A 22635-nucleotide genomic window follows, 5' to 3' on the forward strand; every position below is an offset into this window, starting at 1 on the left:
TGATATTAAATTGGAGATGTCAAACTTGACTCTTTGCTTTATGCAGATGATGTTGTACTCCTAAACGCATCTAGTGCAAGTCTCCACAATTCTCTAACTAAATTGAATAATAGCTATAACAAATTTGGCATGAAAATCAGCACTAAAAAGACCAAAACTATGAAAATAGGTAGTAACATAGAAAACTTCAGCTGCATTCTGAATGGTGATCCTATGGAATGAGTAAACAATTTCAGATATTTAGGACACAGTTTAGTGAAGATGGTAGGTTAAATCTGGAAATAGACAACAGAATAAGCAAAACTGGTATGGTGGGTAGCCAGCTGAATAAATTTATATGGAATAAGAGAGAAATTAGCCAAAACATCAAACTGGCAATATACAAGACCGTGTTCAAACCAGTTTTAAGTTATGGATCTAAGAGTTGGGTTAGAAATAAAGCACTTGGTCAAAGACTAGAAACCACAGATATGAGAGTCCTGAAAAAAATTAGGGGAGTGAACTGAAGGCATCAATGGCAGAATCATATTAAAAATGAAGATATTAGAAAGGAACTTGACATTATTAGCATTCAAGGATGTGTCAGCAGAGTTAATCTAAGGTGGTATGGCCACTTATATAGGTAAGGAAAGGTTAGCAATCTTCTGATCTTCTTCTGGATCTCAGGAAAGAGATCCAGAGGAAGACCAAGGTCTAGGTGGATTGATTCAGGTAGAACTGCCTTAGAAGAACCAGATGTTAGATATGAAAATATAGGAGTGCTTATAAGTAATATACTAATTTAGCGGAAAATTGTGGATACGAGATTAATAATAATGTAAACTTTATCATGTAGTGCTGTCATGGTAACCTGAATACCCCATGGGGGTATATATCAGGAAATTGATGATGATGATGAAATAGATTATATTTTATTATCTCACGTGAGAATATTTAAAGATGTTTCAGTCATCAATCAAATAGGCATAAGAAGTGATCACAGAATAGTTTGAGGGAAGATAACTTCTTCTGCAGCTTGTCCCACTTCAGTAGGGTTGCTGTTTTTTAGCAAGTCTCCTCCACATCCTTCTGTCTTGGGCTGTAACCACATCCAAGTTCTTCATCCTCAAATCCTCCTCCACCATCTCCCTCCATCTCTTCTTTGGCTGCCCATGCTTCCTCCTCCCTTGCACATCCATCTGCATGACCTTTCTTTCCACATACTCGTCCTCCCTCCTCATCACATGACCATACCATCTCAACCTTGCCTCCTGTATCTTTGCTCCTAAGTTCGTAACTTTCACCATTCCCCTTACATAGTAATTTCTCAGACGATCCTTTCTGGTCACACTGCACATCCACCTAAGCATTCTCATCTCCACTACCTCCATCCTGCTGATGTTAATTTTCCTCAGAGTCACAGTTTCCATAGCATACGTCATAGCTGGTCTCACTGCTGTCCTGTAGATTTTGTCTTTTAGATTGATCGGCACCCTCTTATTGCATAGCACTCCAGCCATCTCTCTCCAGTTCCTGCATCCCACTTCCTTCTCAGCCTCTCCATCCTCTTTCACTGTTGAAGCTAAGTATCTAAAGTCACTGACCTTCCTGATGACATTTCCTTCCAGGTCTGTCTCCTGGCTGCCATCCACTTTGTAACACATATACTCTGTCTTACTTCTGCTCAGTCTCATACCTCTCTCTTCCAGTACTTTCTTCCAATTTTCCAGTTTAGCTGCCACTTCTCTTGATTCTGCACACAGCACGATGTTAGCCACATATGATATAGTCCAAGGCGCATCTTCTCTCACCTCCTCTGTCACCACCTCCATCACAATATTAAACAGAAAAGGACAATGCTGACACTTGATTCAAGCCAACTGTCACTTGAAAACTCTCTGTCTCTCCCAGTCAGGTCCGAACTCTTGTCTTCACATTTCTGTTCATCTCCTGCACCGACCTGACATATTTCTCTGGTACCTTCTTCTTCCTCAGACACCTCCAGACTTCTTGCCTTGGCACTCTGTCATATGCTTTCTCCAGATCAATAAATACCAGATGTAGCTCCCATTACTTCTCTCAAAATTTTTCCCATCATCTGCCATAACCCAAAGATAGCATCTGTCGTCGATCGACCAGGCATGAAGACAAATTGCTCCTTTGCAATCTCCACCTCCTTCCTCGGTCTTCTATTAAGAACCCTTTCTAGGATTTTCATTGTGTGGGACATCAACTGTATTCCTCTGTAATTCTTATCTTGTGCATCCCCTTTACCCTTGTAGATGGGAAGCTAACAATAGAAGAAAATAAATTACAGGATGAAACAGAATAAAGCAAAATATCTAATGATAAATAATGATACATTAGTAGCCAACAAAAATTATATCAAGAAGAAATTGTAAGAAAGTTATACAATCAAAGAAATTGTATTCATTCATGTTAGAAATAAAACGAACGAAAACAGAAATCTTCAAATGGATAATATACAGTAAAATTTAAATCTAATCATTATATAAAGTACATAACATTGCAAAAGATAACAAGATTAAAAATAAAAACCTCTCAGAGAAAACAAAAAATCTCCTACAGAAAAGAAGACTACCACTTGAAGAAGGAAATAGAAATACAATAGAACTTATAGAAATAAATAAAACCACCAGAAAAAATATTAAATAAGATAAAAAGAAAAGAGAAGATAAAATGAATCAAGAAATAATAGATAGCAACAAAAATATTAAAGAACTATGTAACAGTCTCACACTAGGGAAAAATATACTAATATTAGATGAAAAAATGGACTAGATATCAAAGATAAAAAAAGCATAGTAGAAAGGGCTAGACAATATTTTTCAGAATTGTATAACACCACAAGCACTGTTGAAAACACAGTTACATGGAAGTCTGAAGAAGAAGAAAGTATTCCAGAAATACAAACCTTTGAAATTGAACAAGAAATGAAAGATATGAAAAATAATAAAATGCTAGGAGAAGATTGAATTACAATAGAAATAATGAAAGTAGCAAGAAAAATATTAACAGATCTAAAAAAATAGATCTACATGTCTAAAAGAGAAAGATATACCACACTGCTAGGACAATGCTATCCTGTTACTCTTATTCAAAAAGGATGATAAGAAAAAAGATATAAACTATTTATAAAAATAATAACAAACAGAATCACAAGATTATTGGATGAAGCTCAGCCTAATGATGAACAAGCTGGATTCAGAAAGGTGTTTAGCACAATTGATCATTTACAGACATTGAATTAACTAAGAGAAAAATGCAGAGAATATAACTTACTGTTGTACCTGGATTATTTTATAGATTATGAAAAAGCCTTCAATTTGGTTGCAAAACAAACAATCCTAATAGCAATAAATAAACATGGAGTAAGCCAAAATTATATACAGCTGATATACAAAACATATTAAAAAGCAACTGCTAGTATCCTTATAAATAAACATAGCAGCCCATTTCAAATAAATAAAGGATGTTCTTTCACCTAAATTATTCAATACTGTATTAGAATATGCCCTGAGTGAACTAGATTGGAGTGACAAAGGGATTAAAATTAATGGTAAAAAACTAAATCATTTATGACATGCTGATAATATTGTAGTAATAGGAAACAACAAAAGAGAACTAGAAGAAATGACTGAATGAAATGCAGCATCAAATAAAGTAGGCTTATACATAAACTAAGAAAAAACTATAATAATGACAAATATCGAAGGGAACCAGATAACGAAAGAACAAATAACAATAGATCTAAATGACAATAACAAAATAGAATAAGTATAGGTACACCTTGGAAGAACCTTTACATTAGGAAAAAGGAACCATTTACAAAGAAACAAAATGGAGAATTCAGCTAGGCTTGGCATCTTTTGGCAAACTAAAACAATTCTTGTGCGCTAAAATAAAACCTGAAAATAGAGCCAAACTTTTCAATCAATGCATCATCCCAATTGTGACATGTGGATCAGAAACATGGCCCAATAACTAAACAAATACTGGACAGAACGAAGAGAGCCACACTAAACATCAAACTGCAAGACAAAATAAGGAATGAAGATATAAGAAAAGAAACAAAAGTGTTGGACATTGGGGAAGAGATTTTAAAATGAAGATGGAAGGACATATTGCTTGGATGAACAGTGATAGATGGACAAAGACAATCACTCATTGGCATCCATATATGAATGAAGACATATGCCTGGATGACCAGGCATTTGTTTTCCAGGGAAGCCCTCAACAGAGAAAAATGGAGACAAATGAAGAAGGCCTATAGCCATAATTCGTCATAACATCCTGGAAGAAGAAGAAGTATGCATCTTCCTTGTCAGTGCATTTGTCACCTTGTTATAATAAATAGATTGCTAAAACAGTCTTCCTTCATGAAACCTATGCTTTCTCAAAGAGAATACTGCTGTTGTCAACCCAATTCCGAATCATAACTAATCATAATTTCGCTAACCTCTTCATCTCTTCCACAACTCCAGGCACAGAGATTGGCCAATAATTCAAATTAGTTTTATCACATCTCTTATGATGTTGAACAAATTTGCCATCTTTCCACTTCTTTGGAACTTGATCCAATGTAAGACTCATTTTAAAGCAGTATGTAAAAGCTGTTGTTAACATCCTGGAATGTTCCCTCAAAAGCACAATGATATATCATCAAGCCCTACAACTTATTAATTTCAAGTTTATTTATTTCCCCATATATCTCTTGCTCACTACCATCAGTCCCTCTTCCACCCTTCCCACTAGACTACACTCAAATTCTGCATGCTGTCACATTTATGAGGATGAAACACTTTCATGAGCTGATAATTTAATATCTCTACTATATTCTCTGCAGTGGTTATCATTCTTTCATTTCCAACAACCAATATCATCCCTCCATAATTATTCTTTCTTCTACTGGCCACATATCAAAATACTTCCCTCCCTGGGATTTTTTTTTTCATTCATCCATTTCTCACCTATCTTATTTAACCTCCTGCCCGTTGGAAACATTCAGGCATTGCCTCTGTTAAATAGTGCTTGAATAGATCTGCAGAATTGATCTCTTGATCATCCAGTTCCTCAATCCATGGTGCAGCTGCAAGCTGTCTCCTTAGCTTTTCATAATCATCAGCTAGTAGTTCCTCACATGTTGTAATATGTGATATCACATGTTGTAATATGTGAACTCACATATGGGATATGTGAGTTCCTCACATATCCCTTTCTCACAAAAGTCTTCATATTGCCATCCAATATACAGGTGATCACTTCATGGTCACTCTTGCTATCTGGAGGAAGATTCAACATCCCATTTATAATAACATCCTGTGATGAGATGATCAAAATGAAAATGCTCGACCCTTGTTCCTCCTCTGTTCTTTACTGCCTATGTTTGCTATTTAAAAAAAAAACAAAAAAAAAACACTTTGGTTAAACAAAAGTAACAATCTGCTATATGATCATTTGATTATTCTGTCCAAGTCACTGGCACCCTTAAAAGTAATAGACCAATATTTTCCTTGAATCAGTTGAGTCAAATTAACTTTACATGACATGTTGCAATAATGTGCATTTCACCATTTTTATTTTGGTAACATTTTTACTTAAAATAATGAAAGAACATATACTATCCATATATCCTTATTTATTGCATAAATGGTGTTATGTCACTGATTAACACATGTAAATGAACCACAGTCTGTGCTTTGTTTTGCTAAGTTGGAAATTATATTATACTTAACAAGATGCTGCATTCTTGTTTTCATGCATATTTTACCCTACCACAAGCAACAAAAAGTTAGACTGTATAATATCTTCTTGACTGTGTTACTTAAACAGTCACAAAGATATTATCAGCCTCGACAGAGGTGATAGGGTTTTTCCTTCCAGAAACCACAATCCCCCTTCCTTACAATCACACAAGTTTTTGTGTGATTGTAAGGAAGGATGATTGTGTATGAATGCAAATTTAAGGAAGCCAGTGAAATTTTGATCAACCATTCTAATCTAAACATTATTGTTTAGATGAAAATTATTTGTTTAGATTAAATTAATTGCTTTGTGGCCTAAAAATCCCAAGAATATGAACGGCACACATTCAGCCCACATAACTGTTTCAAGTTCTAGCAAATCCTCATTTTAGGACTGTAAGCGATGATTACAGCATTTGTTTCAATAGTTGGCCACCATCAATACTGGTTTTGTTCTAATTTATCTGTGAGTAATCTCTAGCCTAACTTTTGTTAATTTATCTGTTTGTCATTTCTAGCTAAACAGGTAACAGGACTCGAACTTTTATGTAGTACTTTTTTCCCCACCATTTGTCATACTACTAGTGTTCATGGTTGACCAAACGAGTGTGACTTGAGCATATTATGTGTATTAACGTAGCTTGCCTCCATGCATGTGTGTGTACTTTAGAAAACAAAATTAAATATTACCTAGCAAAATGTTGGGTAAGTTTCTGTCTGCTTTTTATTTCTTCTCCCAATTCTGTTTTAGGCAATTTTCTTCACTAAGTCCTAAATGTGTTCTCACTTTTGCAAATAGTGGGTAGTAGGATGCATAATTTGCTTTAGATGAGTAAATTCGTGCATATGGAAGTTGTAGAACAGAAGGAATACTATTGTACTTTAATTTTAAAAATGTTAAATATGCCATATAAGTCATTTATGTGTTTGAAATTTATTTCACAAAATGTGTGAAGATGTAAATTAGCTTTCTATTCTTGTTTCAAGTGTAAAAGATATTGCAACTGTTATGACTTTGGAGGGTAGAAATAATCCCGTGGATATATACTATGTTCAGGAACCTGTGCCAAACTATGTAAATGCATGTGTTGATACAGTAATAAAAATTCACCAAAAGGAGCCATCTGGCGATCTATTAGTCTTTCTCACTGGACAGGAAGAAGTGGAGTTTGCTGTATCACTGCTCATGTATGTAGCTTTTATTTTTGTTTCTTTTTTTTTTTTCTCTTTTTCTTTTTTTACTTTTTTCACTCTTAATTTTTTCATTAAATAATATTAAATTCTTCAATAAAATCAGTAAATCATAATGAATGTCATCATCATCATCAAATTCCTGACATGTATCTTCAAGGCGGTGTACAGGATATGATAGTACTACATGAAAAATTTACATCATTACTAACTTCCTATCTACAATTTTCCTCCAAATCAGTCTGTTACTTGTCAAGACTCGAACATTATCAGATCTTATATTTCTATCATTTAAGTCACTTTGTACTGTATCAATCCACCTATATTTTGGTCTTCCTCTGGGTCGTTTTCCTGTCAACCTGTCAGAGAACACTTGTTTTCCTAATCTTTCCTAGCCCATTCTATTTAAGTGACCATACCATCTGAGATTAGCTCTGCTAACGCATTCCTGGATGCTGACAATGTCAAGTTCTTTCTTAATATCCTCGTTTTTAATATGATATTGCCATTGATGCCATCTGTTCATGCCTCTAATCTTTCTCAGGACTATCATATCTGCGGTTTCTAGTCTTTGATCAAGTGTTTTACTTCTGATCCAGCTCTCAGATCCATAAGTTAAAACTGGTTTTGAACACTGTCTTGTATACATCTAATTTAGTGTTCTGACTAATTTCTCTCTTATTCCATATGAATTTATTCAGTTGACTTCCTACCATACCAGCTTTGTTGATTCTGTTGTCTATTTCCATATTTAATTTACCATCTTCACTAAAAATCATGCCTAAGTAGCTGAAATGTTTTACTTAGGCACGATTTTTAGTGTTTTAAAAATCGTGCCTAAAGTGCACAGGTTCTCAGTTCACAACGCAGTTAACATTTTCAGCGATTCTGCCTATTTTCATTGTCTTTGTCTTTTTATTGCTGACTTTCATACCATATCTATTACAACAGTTATTCAATTTAGTCAGGGAATCTTGCAGACTTGTAGCAGATTTATTTAGAAGTATCACATCATCTACATAAAGCAAAGAGCTGACATTAACATCTCCAATTTTGATATCATGTTTAATACCACTTTCCTTCATAATGTATCCATATAGATAATGAATAACAGAGAGGATAATGTACATCCTTGTCTCACACCAGATTTAACATTAATCCACCTTCCCGTATTTCCTTCAATTCTAACTGCTGACTTACAATTCAAATAAACACTAAGTATTGCTTGATATAATGTCCCATTGACACCATATAACTGTAGCGTATTGAATAGCTTCTCTCGTGGCACCTTGTCATATTCCTTTTCCAGGTCGACAAAACTTAAATATAGATCTTTGTTATATTGCCATTCTTTCTCAACTATTTGTCGTAAAGGGAAGAACTGATCCTGACAGCCACTATTTGGCCTGAATCCAGCTTGTTTTTTTCACCAAGCTTTTCTTCCACAATTCTTCTCAACCGTTTCTCAAGTATACTTGCATAAATCTGCCAGGAACACTCAGTAGAGAAATACCTCTGTGATTCTCACATTCAGTTTTATTTCCCATTTTATGTATGGGTACTATGAGAGCTCTACTCCAATCATCTGGAATTCGTTCCTCTGTCCATGCCTTCTGAACTATGCAGTGCAGCCACTGTAAGACTTTTATACCTCCATACTTGAGTATTTCTGGTTGAATATCATCTATTCCTGCTGCCTTTCCACATTTTAGTCTTTTGGTGGCTTTTTCTACTTCAAGTATGGATATGTGTTCCTGATTGACCAGGAGATGCCTGATAAATTTTTTTTTACCACTGCTATCGCTGATTGTTTTATTTAGCAATTTTTCGAAGTAATTACTCCATACTTCAATGATATCTTTTTCTCCTGTTTTTTCATGTTACCTTTATCATCTCTAACTCCTTTTACAGCACTCTCTCCTCCATTCTAAGCTTCTTCAACAACCTCAAGAATATCTCACCATCTTCTTGATATTTATTTTCTATGTTCTTGCCAAAGTCCTCCCATGACTTTTGTTTAGCTAGTTTTACACTGTGTTTAGCTTTCTTACATTTGTCCCTGTATTCTCTAAGAGCACAAGCTGACTTATTTGCCAGGAACTTTTGATATGCTTTCTTCTTTTCCTTCACTGCCTCTTTAACTTCCTGTTTCCACCATGGAGTTCTGATTTTTCTATCATTCAGACAACCTCACCACATGCCTCTCTGGCTGAATCAATCAGGGTTTTCTTCAGAGTTTACCACTGAATCTCCAAGGTTTGGTTCCTGTTCTCAAACTCTTTCATTTTTTCTTCAATAATCTTTGTGTATTTTAGTCTACAGTTCACATCTGAGAGCTGCTCAACTTTTGTTCACTTTAAAACTTTCTTACATGTTATTCTTTTCAATATGAAATTCAGTTTTATCCTGCTCAAGACTAAATAGTGATCACTTCCAATTTCAAATCCTCTGTACACTCTGGTGTCCTGCACCAGGGAGAAAACATTACTATCAACAATAACATACTCTATGAGACTTTTCTTATTCCTAGCCTCTTCTCTCCATGTGAATTTGTGCACATTTTTATGTTGAAACATTGTGTTAGTAATAACCAGTCCATGTCCTGAGCAGAAATCCAACAGATATTTGCCATTATTATTAGCTTTGCTCTTTTCTCCAAATTTTCCCAAAATATTTTTGTATGTCTGATCATTTCAAATTCTGTTATTTAGATCCCCATCAAGGAACAACTTTTCCTTTTTCATTGTGTCAGTTGCTTTCTCTAAAGCATGAAAAAATTCCTCCAATATTACCTTAGTAGAACCTTCTGTGGGACCATAGGCACAAATAAGTCTCATTGTCCAGTTCCCCATTCTCATATTTTCTTACACCACTTTACTTGAGACTGCCTGCCATTCAAGAAAATTAGCCTTGTATTTAGTGTTGAATACTATGACTATTCCTTCTTTTCTTTGATTGTTATTACCTGTGTTATACCCTGATAAGCTTAGAATGTCAAGATTCTACTTATCATTGTATTGCAGAGTATAAACTATATACAATGCTTACTGAAAATACTTGTTATCTGGGTAATAGTAATGTGTACTTTAAATACCAAGTGTATTAACAAGAAAAAGGAAGGAAGAAATTGTAAAATATCTAAAGGAAAGGTTATGTACTAATGTAAAAAGAAAAAAAACGTGTTTACTTTAAGAAATGGAAAGAATATTTAAGAAGATATGCTAACGTTGTATTGATAGTAATGCTTAAATTTTGGTCAAATTGTTTTTCATTTTATAAAACAACAAAAAAAAAAGAAAATGATCACGAAAATTCTATGCTTATGTACACTCCAAGACAAGAAAGGGGGAAAGTAAGCCGTTACTCCATGCTGTCCTGTGCTAGCGAGAGTGAGTAGCAGGAGAATCAGATGCTGTGACGTCACAAGCATGTTCGCACCTCGGGTGAACGGCCAAGTTTACGGTAACAGCCGATAGGAGAGTGGTATAAAAGGGTTGAAATCTCCCCCCCCCCTCCCCCGAGGTCTTTTGGTCTTCTGGTCTTAGTCCTGTGTTCCTGAGTTGTGCTCCTGAGATCCTTGTGGATGTCCTGGGTTTTTACCTCGTGGTTGGCCACGTGTATAGGTGGTGCCGATTCCCTCGCTAGCATGAGGAAGGAATGGTTGTCGGCGAAGATCCTGATTCCAAACTTCCACCAAATAGTAGCAGGCTATACAGCATGAAGTGCCCAAGAATGTTTGTACCTGGAGTGCTAAGAAATTAGAGGCCCATAAAGAAGATCACATTGGAATATTGTCAATCGGAGGGAAAGAAAACAAAGCATATAGATAAGTAAAATTTTGTTCTCTGATTTGTGTGTGAAAGCAGAATCTAAGAATTGTAAAAGAATTAATCAGTGAAGAACTCTAAGAATAGTTAAAAATAAGGACTGTAGGAAAGTGATTAATTTGATTTAAAGAAAGTATTAAATGAATAGGCACTGTGTGGTTGAAAATTGTTAAACTTGTCCAAGAATATTATAATGGAAATTTGATCTTAGGAGTGAATGCTTAAAGAAAAAAATTGTTAATTCTAAAATTAGTAGTGTATAAAGGATATTTTGTATGGAATAACTAAGGTTAATTGAATGGTGGTTGTACGATCCTTTGTGACTAAGAGTGTACGATTTTCCCATAGCACGTGTATGAATTAAGAGCTTAATCTCACATAGAATTATTGCAACAAAGAATCCAGAGGCAATTATTATGAGGACTTTAGGACAAAGGGAAACAAGTGTGCGGAATATTATGAGTAATCTGATGAAATATGTATTAGATTAATGTCTGCTTGTAAAAGGAATTAGAAGATTGTGTCTAGAGTGAGGATATAAAATTAAGGATTGTTTAATTAAGGTTCATAGTGTTAAATAGTTGTATCAGGAGAGATATATAAGGCTTATTGAAACGTAGTGTGAATTTCATTTGAGTGACTTAATACTGTTAGACTTGATTTAATTCTTAACCCTTAATCGATGAAAAACTTTCTTTGTGTAAATAGTATTGTATGTCTTATGTTAAATAAATGTTTGCTATTCTTTAACTAAATCCTGTGTCTGTATGGAATTTAATGCACCATCCGTATTATTTCACAGGTGGTGCATTAAATTCCAGCGGGGAACTCATTCAGTGTAAATTTTCAGTCACGATTGCAATTATTTGTGATACTTTGGCGAAGCTCTCTACCAACCTCTTGATTAATATTTCAATTAATCTAAGGGTCCTAAGTGGCGCAGTAAAAAAATAAACATTCTTAGGCTTAACGAGAGGTTGGTTAGGAAGAATCATCCACATAGGTTTTGGCTCGACCCTCGGGCTATTCCTTTGTGAACCAGAGATATCACGTGTCACACGTAAGAGATCCCTTTCAGATGTACAAACTAACATATTTGAAAATAAGGGGATGTAACACCTGAATATAACATTTTGTATTTATTGCTCAGAAAGATCTCACCAGTTTTTGTCTTTTTTGTTTCAGTCACTCCTATTATGTCGATCTGGTACTTATCTAATTCCTCAGCTAGTTCCATTTCTTTGCCATTCAGGCTTCTTATGTTGATAGTACCGATCTTTAACTCTGGTGATGTATTTGAGTTGGGTTGTGTTTTCAGATTTGTTCCAGTAGCTGACTTTTTGCTGTTCGCCCTGGTTCCCTGGTGAAAACAATGGGGGGCCTTGTTTAACCAGGCGACGCCCTAGTTGGCATGAAATTTTGTCATGTTGTACCATCATTTTGTATTTTGGTTTAAGCCAGTAAGAATACAATTTGGTCAGCTAAATCCCAAATTGCCAGCCCATCCTCGTTCATCCAGTATCCGGGTAGATACCCAACAGGGTGCACCATGAGAAGGTGAGGATTGGACATTAGGTCAGAAGCCCTGGTCGGTTCTCCACATTCCTTTAAAGGCTATGTGGAGGTCTCCTCTCAGTTATATAGCTGTGACCCTTAAGCACCCCCATGAATGTAACATTTTAATTTAATTATTTCAGATCTCTGAATTTTGATATTGAATCTTGCTATATTGTAATATTTAAATTTTGGATAATGGGTCAGAAAATTAGATCAGCCTAAGACACTGGGTTTTTAAACTGTGGGATATGCCTCCCTAGGGATTATGAGACCCTTTGGTGGGGAAAGTGCAAAGAAGTGGTCAATGTTCGTGTTTATTTTTGAACACAACTCATGCATGTACTCAGCATTCCATATACTTATTTAAATATAATATAGCATTAAAAGCACTTGCAACTTCCAAGTATAAAATTACATGCTAAGAAAACTATAGGTCAATATATTATTTTATGAAAAGTGTATGGGGGGTAGGTCATAAGAATTTTTTTTTACAAAAAGGGGCATCTCTTTCTTTAAAAAGTTTGAAAACCACCAGCCAAGAAAACAAGTCTTAAACCTGTTTTCTTATTATTTTATTTTATTATTTTATTTTATTTATGAACATAGATTTATTAATTATTTATAAATTAATTAGGAATAATTTCTAGAATATTCTTGGTATGAATCACTTGTCAAGCATGGCACGGCATATCATGGTTTTGTTAGGGAGAGATCGAATCTTCTTACTTTTTTATGATGAGGTCATGAAGGAATTAGGCCAAGGTAATGGCCATGATGTTATTTATTTGGATTTTAGCAAAGCCATGCCTTAGATAGGATTCCTCTAAGAGCCTGCTGATTAAAATGTACCGCACAGGTATTGATGATCATCTATTGATATGGGTGGGATAATTGTTAACTGATAGACAACAGAAAGTGATGTTTCAAGAAGATCTTCAAAGAAACAGGTTGTTAGGATTAAGAGCAGGTACCATAGAGTTGAGTGTTAGGATCCATGTTTAACATATTCATAAATCATTAGTTTCAAATATTAAGAGTAAAATCTTTCTCTTTGCTGATGTAAAGTTGGGCAGAGTAATCAGTTGTTTAGATGACCTAAGTTTTTTTACATGATGATGATCTTAAGACATTGGAAGAGGGGGGGGGGACAGCGAAATGGGGATTGAAATTAAATGCGAATAAATTCAAGTATATCCAATTTGGTAAGAAGATAATATTAGATGGATATTAAATGAATCAACAAACTTTAAGTTGACAAATTTAAAGATTTGAGAATTTTGATTGATAAGGAATTTAAGTTTAGGAATCATATCGGTAAGATAACTATTAAAGCTCAGCAATTTTGGAATTAACTAAAACAAGTTTCATCTGTAGGAGTAAGGAAGTAATGATACTGTTATACAAGTCTGTTTTTCATTTTGTAGGAATTGACAATGTAAACTAATTATTAATTATGAAAACTTTAATAACTGCCTATATTTGAATTATTTTAATTCTTCTTTTGAGAAGAAAGCAACCAAAAAGCAACCTATAAAAAGAAGAATTCAAAGCTCTGCAAGAAATGAAAAACAACAGAAAAATAGTAATTACTAAAGTGGACAAGGGAAATGCCACTGCGGTTCTAAACCAATCAGATTACACAGGTAAGCTTGCCTCTTTACTTTTAGATTGGTCTACCTATCTCCCTGTAGAATATGATCCCACCAGCACCCAAATCAGAATACTCCATAGGCTCCTTAAGATGATTACCTCTTGGCCTATGGAGGTGACTAACAGACTAAAACCTTATAACTCTAGGACCCCCCCCCCCCCCCCCCGGATGTATGGACTACCAAAAATCCATAGGCAAAATGTACCATTACATCCCATTGTGGATGGCATTGATTCCTCCACATACAAATTAGCCAAACATTTAGCCAAAGTGCTCACACAATATACTGGCAACACACTTTCACACATAAAAAAACTCAGCCCACTTTAAAGCCAGTATAGAAAACCTCTCACTCCAACACACTGTCATAATGGTCAGTTTTGATGTCTCCTCCTTATTCACCAATGTCCCACTCAAAGATACCTTAGATCTCATCCAAGTCAAATTTCCTCCTGATATCTCAGCCCTATTTCAGTTCACCATGAACTCAGGCTATTTCATTTGGCAAGGAAAATTCTACAAACAGATAGAGGGGACAGCCATAGGTTTTCCACTCTTGCCACTCCTGGCCAACTTTTTTATGGAGACCTATGAACAAAAAGCCTTAAACTCTGCCCCCACATAAACCCACGGTTTGGCTACACTACGTGGATGATGTGTTTGCCATTTGTCCACATGACCTGGATACACTCGCAATTTCTCAACACACTTAAACAATCAACACCCCAGGATCCAGTTTACCTTGTAAAAGGAAAACAACAATGGTCTCCCTTTCCTAGACACTATGATTTCATGCTAGCCTGATGGATCCCTGGCTTTATCTGTTTACAGAAAAAGGTAAACATCTGAACTTAACCATATTCTTAACACCTTCTTAGCTACAACCTCCAAAAAAATACTAAAACCAGTTAACCATAATCTCCTTCCCCTTCATACCAGAGATTACTCTAAATCTATCACCATTCCATATATCCAGGGTACATCCAAAAAAACTAACAAAAATCCTAAGAAAATATGACATCACAACTAGTTACAAACCACATAAGAAATTGGCATCTCTTATCCACTCCACCGAAGACTAGCCACTTCCCCTAGACTTACCTGGAGTATATCAGGTCACTTGCAGTTACAAACTGTCCTACTATGGCCAAACAGGCAGGACAGCCAATATCAAGATATGCAAATATCAAATATCTTGATATCTTGACTACATCCCTTTCCACCCATACAGTCACTCAGGACTTGCTGACCATGTTGGACACCCACACCCACCGCAGAATACACTGGAAGAAGGCCACTTCATTACACTGCAGCAAGTACAAGTATGAAAGATTATTCCTTGAATCAGCCTCAGCTCTGAAAAACTTCCCAAACCTCAACAAATTTGGGTGCATGAAACTGCCCCAAATTTGGGAAGCCAACATTCTAAGATCGTCAACCACATGGCCAAGAAAACCCAATTTAGCCCGCTAAGGGGCACCTTTTAGGACTCTAGGACTGACTTCAGTTGCCTTTCTTCAGCCTCATTTGCTTAGTGTGTGCATACATGCACATATCATTGTTTTGCGATTCTAAAGATGGCAATGTAACATTTCCAAAATATAGGTAGTTATTAATTAAAGTTTTTATAATTAATAATTTAGTTTACGTTGTCATTTCCTAAAAAATTAGAAGTATGGCTAACCAACATGTAAGCTTATCTACAAGTCTTTTGTCATGCCAATGTTGGATTATGGCTCCTAGTTTTACTCACCAAGATTTTTAATGGATATCAACAGAATCAAAGGTATTTAGAGAAAATTGACTAAGTGTGTGGACAAATTGTATTATGATAATTATGCAAATCACTTAGCTTGTTGCAATGTGATGAATTTACCAGATGGAAAGGTGATTTAATTGAAGTTTATGAGTTAATTTTTTTTTATATAACTTCCAGCCACTAAAGGTTGTAAATGTGTAGTATGTTACAGGTTTACAACAATCTTCAACAATCATGGAGGGATAAGGAATTTTTCTATTTATTAGTGTTTTTTTTTTTTTTTAATGTAATCCAAAAACCCTGCCCTAGAGATCAAAATGGAAATTTTTTTGGGCTACTTCAAGCCGCCAATAACCAGAGCAGAAATTCACCTTCCATCTAAAGACAATCATAGATATCCATGGCGAAGTTGGTTGGAGAGTGCAGATGTCAAATCTATAGTCGGTTCATTAGCAGATATCCTAAATACTAGGCCAACCAGGGTAGCAATCAAGTACTCTGTGTGTGAGTGAGTGAATGGGAAGGTGGTAAAAAAAAAAAAGTTTCTTAAACAGCTAGAATTATTGTCCTTAAAGAAAATAATGTTAACAAGGATGTTTCCAGAGAAAAAAGGAGGAGCCTTGGTTTGAAGCTGAATTGTGAATGGATGTTAATCAATAGGTGCATGTATATTTTTAGTCTCCAAGAAAAGTGAGGGAATGAGGAACCAATTCAACAGTACAATGCTTGGAAAAAAGCTTAAGAACAAAGCCATGTGATAGAAACAGAACGTATATTTAAGGAGGTTTTTGGTGCACTATTTCACATTTAAGATTGGTTGTTGGTTGGTGGTAGAAGGTCATTATTGTATATGGGAAGATCTTGCATGGGCAAAAACTTTTGCAGTAATCAGATTTACTGCAGATAATGAGATACTGCAGTGTGAGCAGGTTAATCTAAAGAGAGGAAGTCATCTACTGTGATAAAAATTGAATGAGCAGAGAAGAAACTGCAAATGTGGTAAACCATAAGATTGTAGAGTAGTAAGTAGACTTGTATGCTAGGCCCTGTCAGATCTGGTGGAAATGTCAAGACTATCCACATATTTCTCCAGACATTTCCATAGCTTGTGTTCAAAACAGGTACTGTTGTTAATGGAACCTCTGTGGATTAAAAAAATAGCAGAATTCCTGCTTAGCTTATGATTTACTGTTGACCTCCAGATAATAAAGTTGATGGTTGATCTCCATTATTTTTGAGAGAATTTGTGGCGAAGATGATGAGGAAATGATTTGATTACTTATTCAAAACACTTTATGGAATGTTTTGAATATATGCTTCCTTCTATGCTTTAGGGTAGATGATTAAAATAGACTGCAGAGATGATATAGGATAGATAATTATTCTGAGAGGTCTGGAGCCCAAGTTGTGAGGCCATGTATTGTACTGCTCTTGGTATGAAAAGAACACACATGGGAAATAAAACAGGAGAAGGAAGTAACTACCGAGTACTGACAGGATAATAATGAATATCATGTTAAAAAGGAAAATCTGTATTCAAGTTCTTAAAAGTTTTTTTTTTTTTTTTAAATCACAGAAGAGGTCACAAAACCTATAACAACAGAATGCATTGCTATTAATGTAAATAGTTAAGGAGCAGAAAACATTGACAAAGACTGTTCCAAAGAACAAGGAAGATGGAATGAAGGCAAAGGATAAAAACTTGGTCTGTTGAGTTTGAAACCAAACTCTTTGTGGATGTTGACCAGCAGCTTTTCTTTCTTTCTCTCTTTTTTTTTTCTTTTTCTTTTTTTTCACATGCTCAGATGGAAGTGGAAGAATGATGATGGCCAGTTTTGTGAAGCATTACCCTAAAATATAGAAGAGGCAGGAACAGAACATCTACGAGTGAGTCAGTGAGAGAGGTGTCACCTTATAAATTAACTGCCCTCTTCTAAATAGAATCAAGGGTTTTAAGGGAAGTTTTTAGTGCATTGCCTTCAAATGTGAAAACAGTATTATAAAGTTGGGCAAATTTGGATTTATGTAGGATTATGCATGGTGTAGGTGAGTAGCAGTGCCTTGAAAACAGAAGAAGTTATCAAGTTTTTTGCAGGCAGAGGACGCTGCGATGTAAGTCGCATTGAGAAGTGAAATCTCTTGACTGAAAACCTGAGTATAATGAAAGGTAAAGTGAGGTGAATTGAGGTCTTCCTTTTGAGAAATAAGACAGGACTGTTTTCATAGCACTGAAATTCATTATGTTGTTCTTATCCCACTGTGTAAGACATTGATAATAGAAGATCTTGAAGCTTAGAAGATTTGAAGTTCTTTTGAATTCCCTCACAAGAATGAATTTCTTCTTGGAATAGTTTTGCTAATTTGCAAATAATTTGCAGAATGCTATGCCTACAGAAAATTATGTTAAAAGATAAATATGTTTGCAATAAGTAATTAATATAAGTTATATATTTTTTAATGACAGTCCCATGAAGGATTCGAAAGCCTTAGTACATTAGTGCTAATTAAAGTATGTTTATATGATAAATCAGGTCAAATAATACTGTTATTGGTCTTTATTTTATGTTATAGAGATTATGCAAAAGAGCTGCAAAACAAAAAGGATCCAAAGAAACTTCTCGTATTTCCTATGTATGCAGCTTTACCGGCATCAGATCAGGTTGGTTATAATTCACTCTGCTGTTTAGCTTCTAGGTTTTCTTTTTATTAATATGTTCAATTTTAAGAGCAGATATTTCTAAGATGATGGAAATACATTGAAATGAAAGGATACATAAATTTAACAAGAATATTAGTGATGGTTATTTAATAATATATTAGTAAAATGTATGCTCTCTTTTATAATAACATATTTCAACTTTTGCTTCTGTAGTGACTGCTTCATAGAGATATTCAGTTAGATTTAGATTTTTCCAAAATCGTTATCCAGTTGGTGAAACCCTCAAGTAACTTTTAACAATAGGCAAGTCCTCCCTGGAATGAGCCAAAAATCTAGTTCTCATGCTTTTGCCAACCAACCTTTACACAATTTCCAGTGTGTCCCCCTTGAAATTTTTGAAGCATCTCTTCTCTAAAACTGTAAATTATGCACTTCTATCATATCTGGCTTAGTTGGCTAAGTGGTTAATATATATGCTCTTCAACTAATTGGTTCTAAGTTAGAATCCTGCTGTGGACATGACTCTTTGCAATTTAGGTAGAAAATGAATTTTGATCACCTGGTGTGAGACCACTCTTTGCTCATTTGAAGTCTGAAGTGGCTTGAAAAGTTTCATATTTGGTTTCTAAAGCAGCGTTTCTGGACTATGTAAAAAATTTTTTTTTTAAATATATATGAAATAAAAAATAGAAAAAAATCCTTAGTCCACCCATGGTATTAATGTACTATAGGTTTACAAAGAAACTTTTTATGGGTGGAAATCACATTAAAAAAAAAAATCCCTCTTTACCTACCACGCATCAAGGAAACTCTAGCAATGATATCTATGCACACAGATAAAATTATAAATAATAAGTACAAAAAAAATTAATTAATAAATAAAATAAAACAAAAATCCATAGCACATTTTAAAAATACAAATATTGGATTCACTTTCCTTATGAATCTAAATCACCCAGGAACAAGCCTTCGTATGTTTAAAATATTTCAAATTTACTACTGGTATGTCATGATAGTAAATTCAGAAGCTGGATGTATATAGCAACAGTGTGTCAGAAAACCTAATGGCCATCTTATTATTGAAATCCTGAAATGTATTGAAAGGTAATATACATGTTGTGTTTCATTGTAGCAGATTTGTGAATAGAAAATTGACATAAAATTTCTAAGTTATTGTCCTGTGCATATGTGTACACACAGTTTAAGGGTTAATTGACAGAGGATATATATATATGTTCATTTGATTTACTTTAAATATCAGATAGCATTTATGAATTTGTATGATTGGTTTATGGCTTTTTATTGATGGGATTCACATAAAAAAATAGATTAAAAAAAAACTCCCTCAAATGCGGTTAGTTTCTGTGTTGAGAGGCAGCACTGTAACAGATTTCAAGGAAATACACTTAAAAAGTGTATTTTCATTATAATTATCATTTCCTCGAATGGTACACATGTACTTAAACTTGAATTTTGGGGAACTCACCCCCCCCCTCGATGTTTTATCTCTGTGCTACCAAATGTAGACAATAGACAATTGTGGTGACAACAAAAAAATCAATTTTTGTAATTATGATTCCCCGAAGTTAAGCTGACAGATGATCTGTTATATTCACTTGCCGTCAGTTCCAGGAAGCAGAAGGGTGCTATGCTGATTCCTCGAAGTCAAGTTGGTCCGTTATGGGAGGCCCGCATATATAAAGCTGCTTGGAAGGAGTGAAGCTGTTTGCTAAACAATCATTTCTTGTTTACAATTCAAAATGTTTACACATCTTGTGTTTTATTCATGAAAGTTTTGTTCTTGTAATCGAGTTATACAGGTATATATTAAATTTTGAACTAGGAAAAGGCCCTAGTGATGTGGATAAAAGATTGCTCACAAAAATAAATACCTTTAGACAGAAATGTCATCAAACAAAAAGCATTATGGTTGTACAAACAGGAACAAGAGCCAAGAACATCAAACAACAATTGTGATTTTTCTGTAAGCACAGGTTGGCTTACAAAATTTCTCAAAAGATACTCGCTTCTTAATGTAAAAATAAAAGGAGAAGCCGCATCTGCAGATGAGCCGACAGCTAGGGAATTTCTTTCAAAACTGTCTGAAATTATTAAAAATGGCGGCTACACTCCTGATCAAGTTTGGAACACAGATGAGACTGGCCTTTTTTGGAAAAAAAATGCCAAGTAGAACTTATATAGCGAAATCACAAAAGAGTGTGTTGGTGTCTTTAAAACAGCTAAGGATCATGTGACTCTATTATTTCGCAGCAATGCTTGAGGAGATCGTATATTAAAACCATTACTCGTTAATTGATCCCTAAGACCATGGGCAGTGAAATGTGTGGATTTTAACACGTTACCAGTGCACTGGAAGGCAAACAAAAAAGGTTGGGTAGTTACAAAAGAAATTTTTAATGAATGGTTCCATCAATGTTTTGTTCCAGAAGTTAAACGCTATTTGATGGGAAAAAAAATCTTGACTTTAAAGTTTTATTGATTATAGATAATGCACCTGGTCATCCTGTTTTAAAATACCCGAATGTGGAATTTTGTATTCTGCCACCTAATACGACATCCTCAATACAACCACTAGACCAGGGTGTGATCGCTACCTTCAAAACTTACTACATAAGAAGAACATTCCAATTCATTTTGGATAAATTAGATAAAGATAATTTACTGACAGTTATTGATATGTGAAAGAAATTTTCTATTTTGGATTGCATCAAACTTGCTAAGTTGGCATTATCAGAATTAAAACCATCAACTGTAAATGTATGCTGGAAAGCTACTTGGCCAGAATGTGTAAAAAAGAAAAACCCCATACCTTTCTTTGCATACAACTGAATATCCCAATATCATCAGATTAGCACATGCAGTTGGCGGAGAAGGATTTCATGATTTTTCGTCTGCAGATATTGAAGAATTGATAGTTGACAAGGCTGTTTGTGATGACGAAATAATAGAAGCTGTCCTGGAGAATCTTGATTATTCCACTCACAGCAGGATTAATTAAAGAAGGGCTTCAAATTGCTTATAAATTGCAAAGTCATTTTCTTACACATGATCCAAATCCTGAATGAGCTGAACAGTTTAAACGTGAACTGAAGTCATGTATGGTGCGATATGAAGAATTATACAAAGGTCTAGTCAAAACAGGATCTCAGTGATTAATTACAAAGTTTGTGGTAAAAAAAAAAAAAACAACCTTCAGAATTATTGGAAATTAGTACTAATTTAGTTCATTTTATCAAAGAAAACGTTTTGCCATTACAGTATGAACATGACAGCTAAAGTGTTTCAAGTAATGGAAATGATTTAATTCCAGTTTCACACAAAAAAATGCAACTACTGTCAGAAAGTGACATCAAATAAAATTTAACTAATAACCATAGGTGTGGGTGTATTTGGGACTATCCGAATTTTTGTTTTGTTAGTGACATACTATTTTCTTTAAGAAAGATACAAATGTATATACTTTAAATAAGTATTTAAAATAAAAAAATATACAGTAAAATTAAACAGAGTTTTATTCAATAATTTTCACATATTTTATTTGAAAATAATTTATTGTTCGTATCGGGTTTTCACATCTGGAACCATTCTTCTATTTTTTCATATGCACTGCATTCTTTTTTACACGATTTTAATTTACATGGTTTTTTTTTGGAACCAATCTGTAAATGGAGAATTGGGTGTATGTATATTCACTGATTGGAAAGAAGCCAACAGACACCATAGTGTGAGGAACAAACAGCCATGGCACCTGCACTTAATAAGATGTAGGACCTCCTTTTGCTGCTATGACTGCAGCAATCCTATGGGACATAATTTCTACAAGGGTAGGATAACAATCAATAAGAATTTTGGACCATTCTTCCTATAGGCACATAATGAGGTCCTGGATTATTGTGAGGTGACTGTACCTTTACCTCACCAACACTTCAATTCATCCCACAGATGTTCATTTGGGTTGAGATCAGGGCTCTGTGGAGGCCAGTCAAGTGTGGTGATGTTTATGTTCACAAACCACACTGTTACAGCAGCAGCCTTATGACATGGTGCATTGCTTTGCTGAAAGAGACAATGGCCAATTCTATAAATTAAAGATACCAAGTAATTGTATACTTGGTTTAATCCTTTATCCAAGTGTAAGCAAACAAATTTGCGCCTGAACTATTTTCAGGACTGGGGATACTCATATAAAGAAGTATAAAGGGTCACTACTCAGACCGGTTTCGACC

General features: G+C 34.8%; 1 protein-coding gene across 3 annotated transcripts in view; it reads left to right on the top strand.

Annotated features, from left to right (window-relative positions):
- Positions 1 to 22635, top strand: part of LOC150096612 (putative ATP-dependent RNA helicase DHX35) — a 437463-nt gene that overhangs the window by 115641 nt on the left and 299187 nt on the right. For all 3 annotated transcript variants that reach the window (XM_090408561.1, XM_090408562.1, XM_090408564.1), the window contains exons 7-8: positions 6732 to 6932; positions 18301 to 18388. In XM_090408561.1, coding sequence (XP_090264687.1) covers positions 6732 to 6932; positions 18301 to 18388 — 289 coding nt within the window. The remainder of the gene's footprint in view (positions 1 to 6731; positions 6933 to 18300; positions 18389 to 22635) is intronic.

This window comes from Typopeltis vanoorti, chromosome 18 (genome assembly GCF_054136105.1).
Source record: "Typopeltis vanoorti isolate ZY-2024b chromosome 18, IOZ_Tvanoo_1.0, whole genome shotgun sequence".
NCBI classification, from domain to species: Eukaryota; Metazoa; Arthropoda; class Arachnida; order Uropygi; family Thelyphonidae; genus Typopeltis; species Typopeltis vanoorti.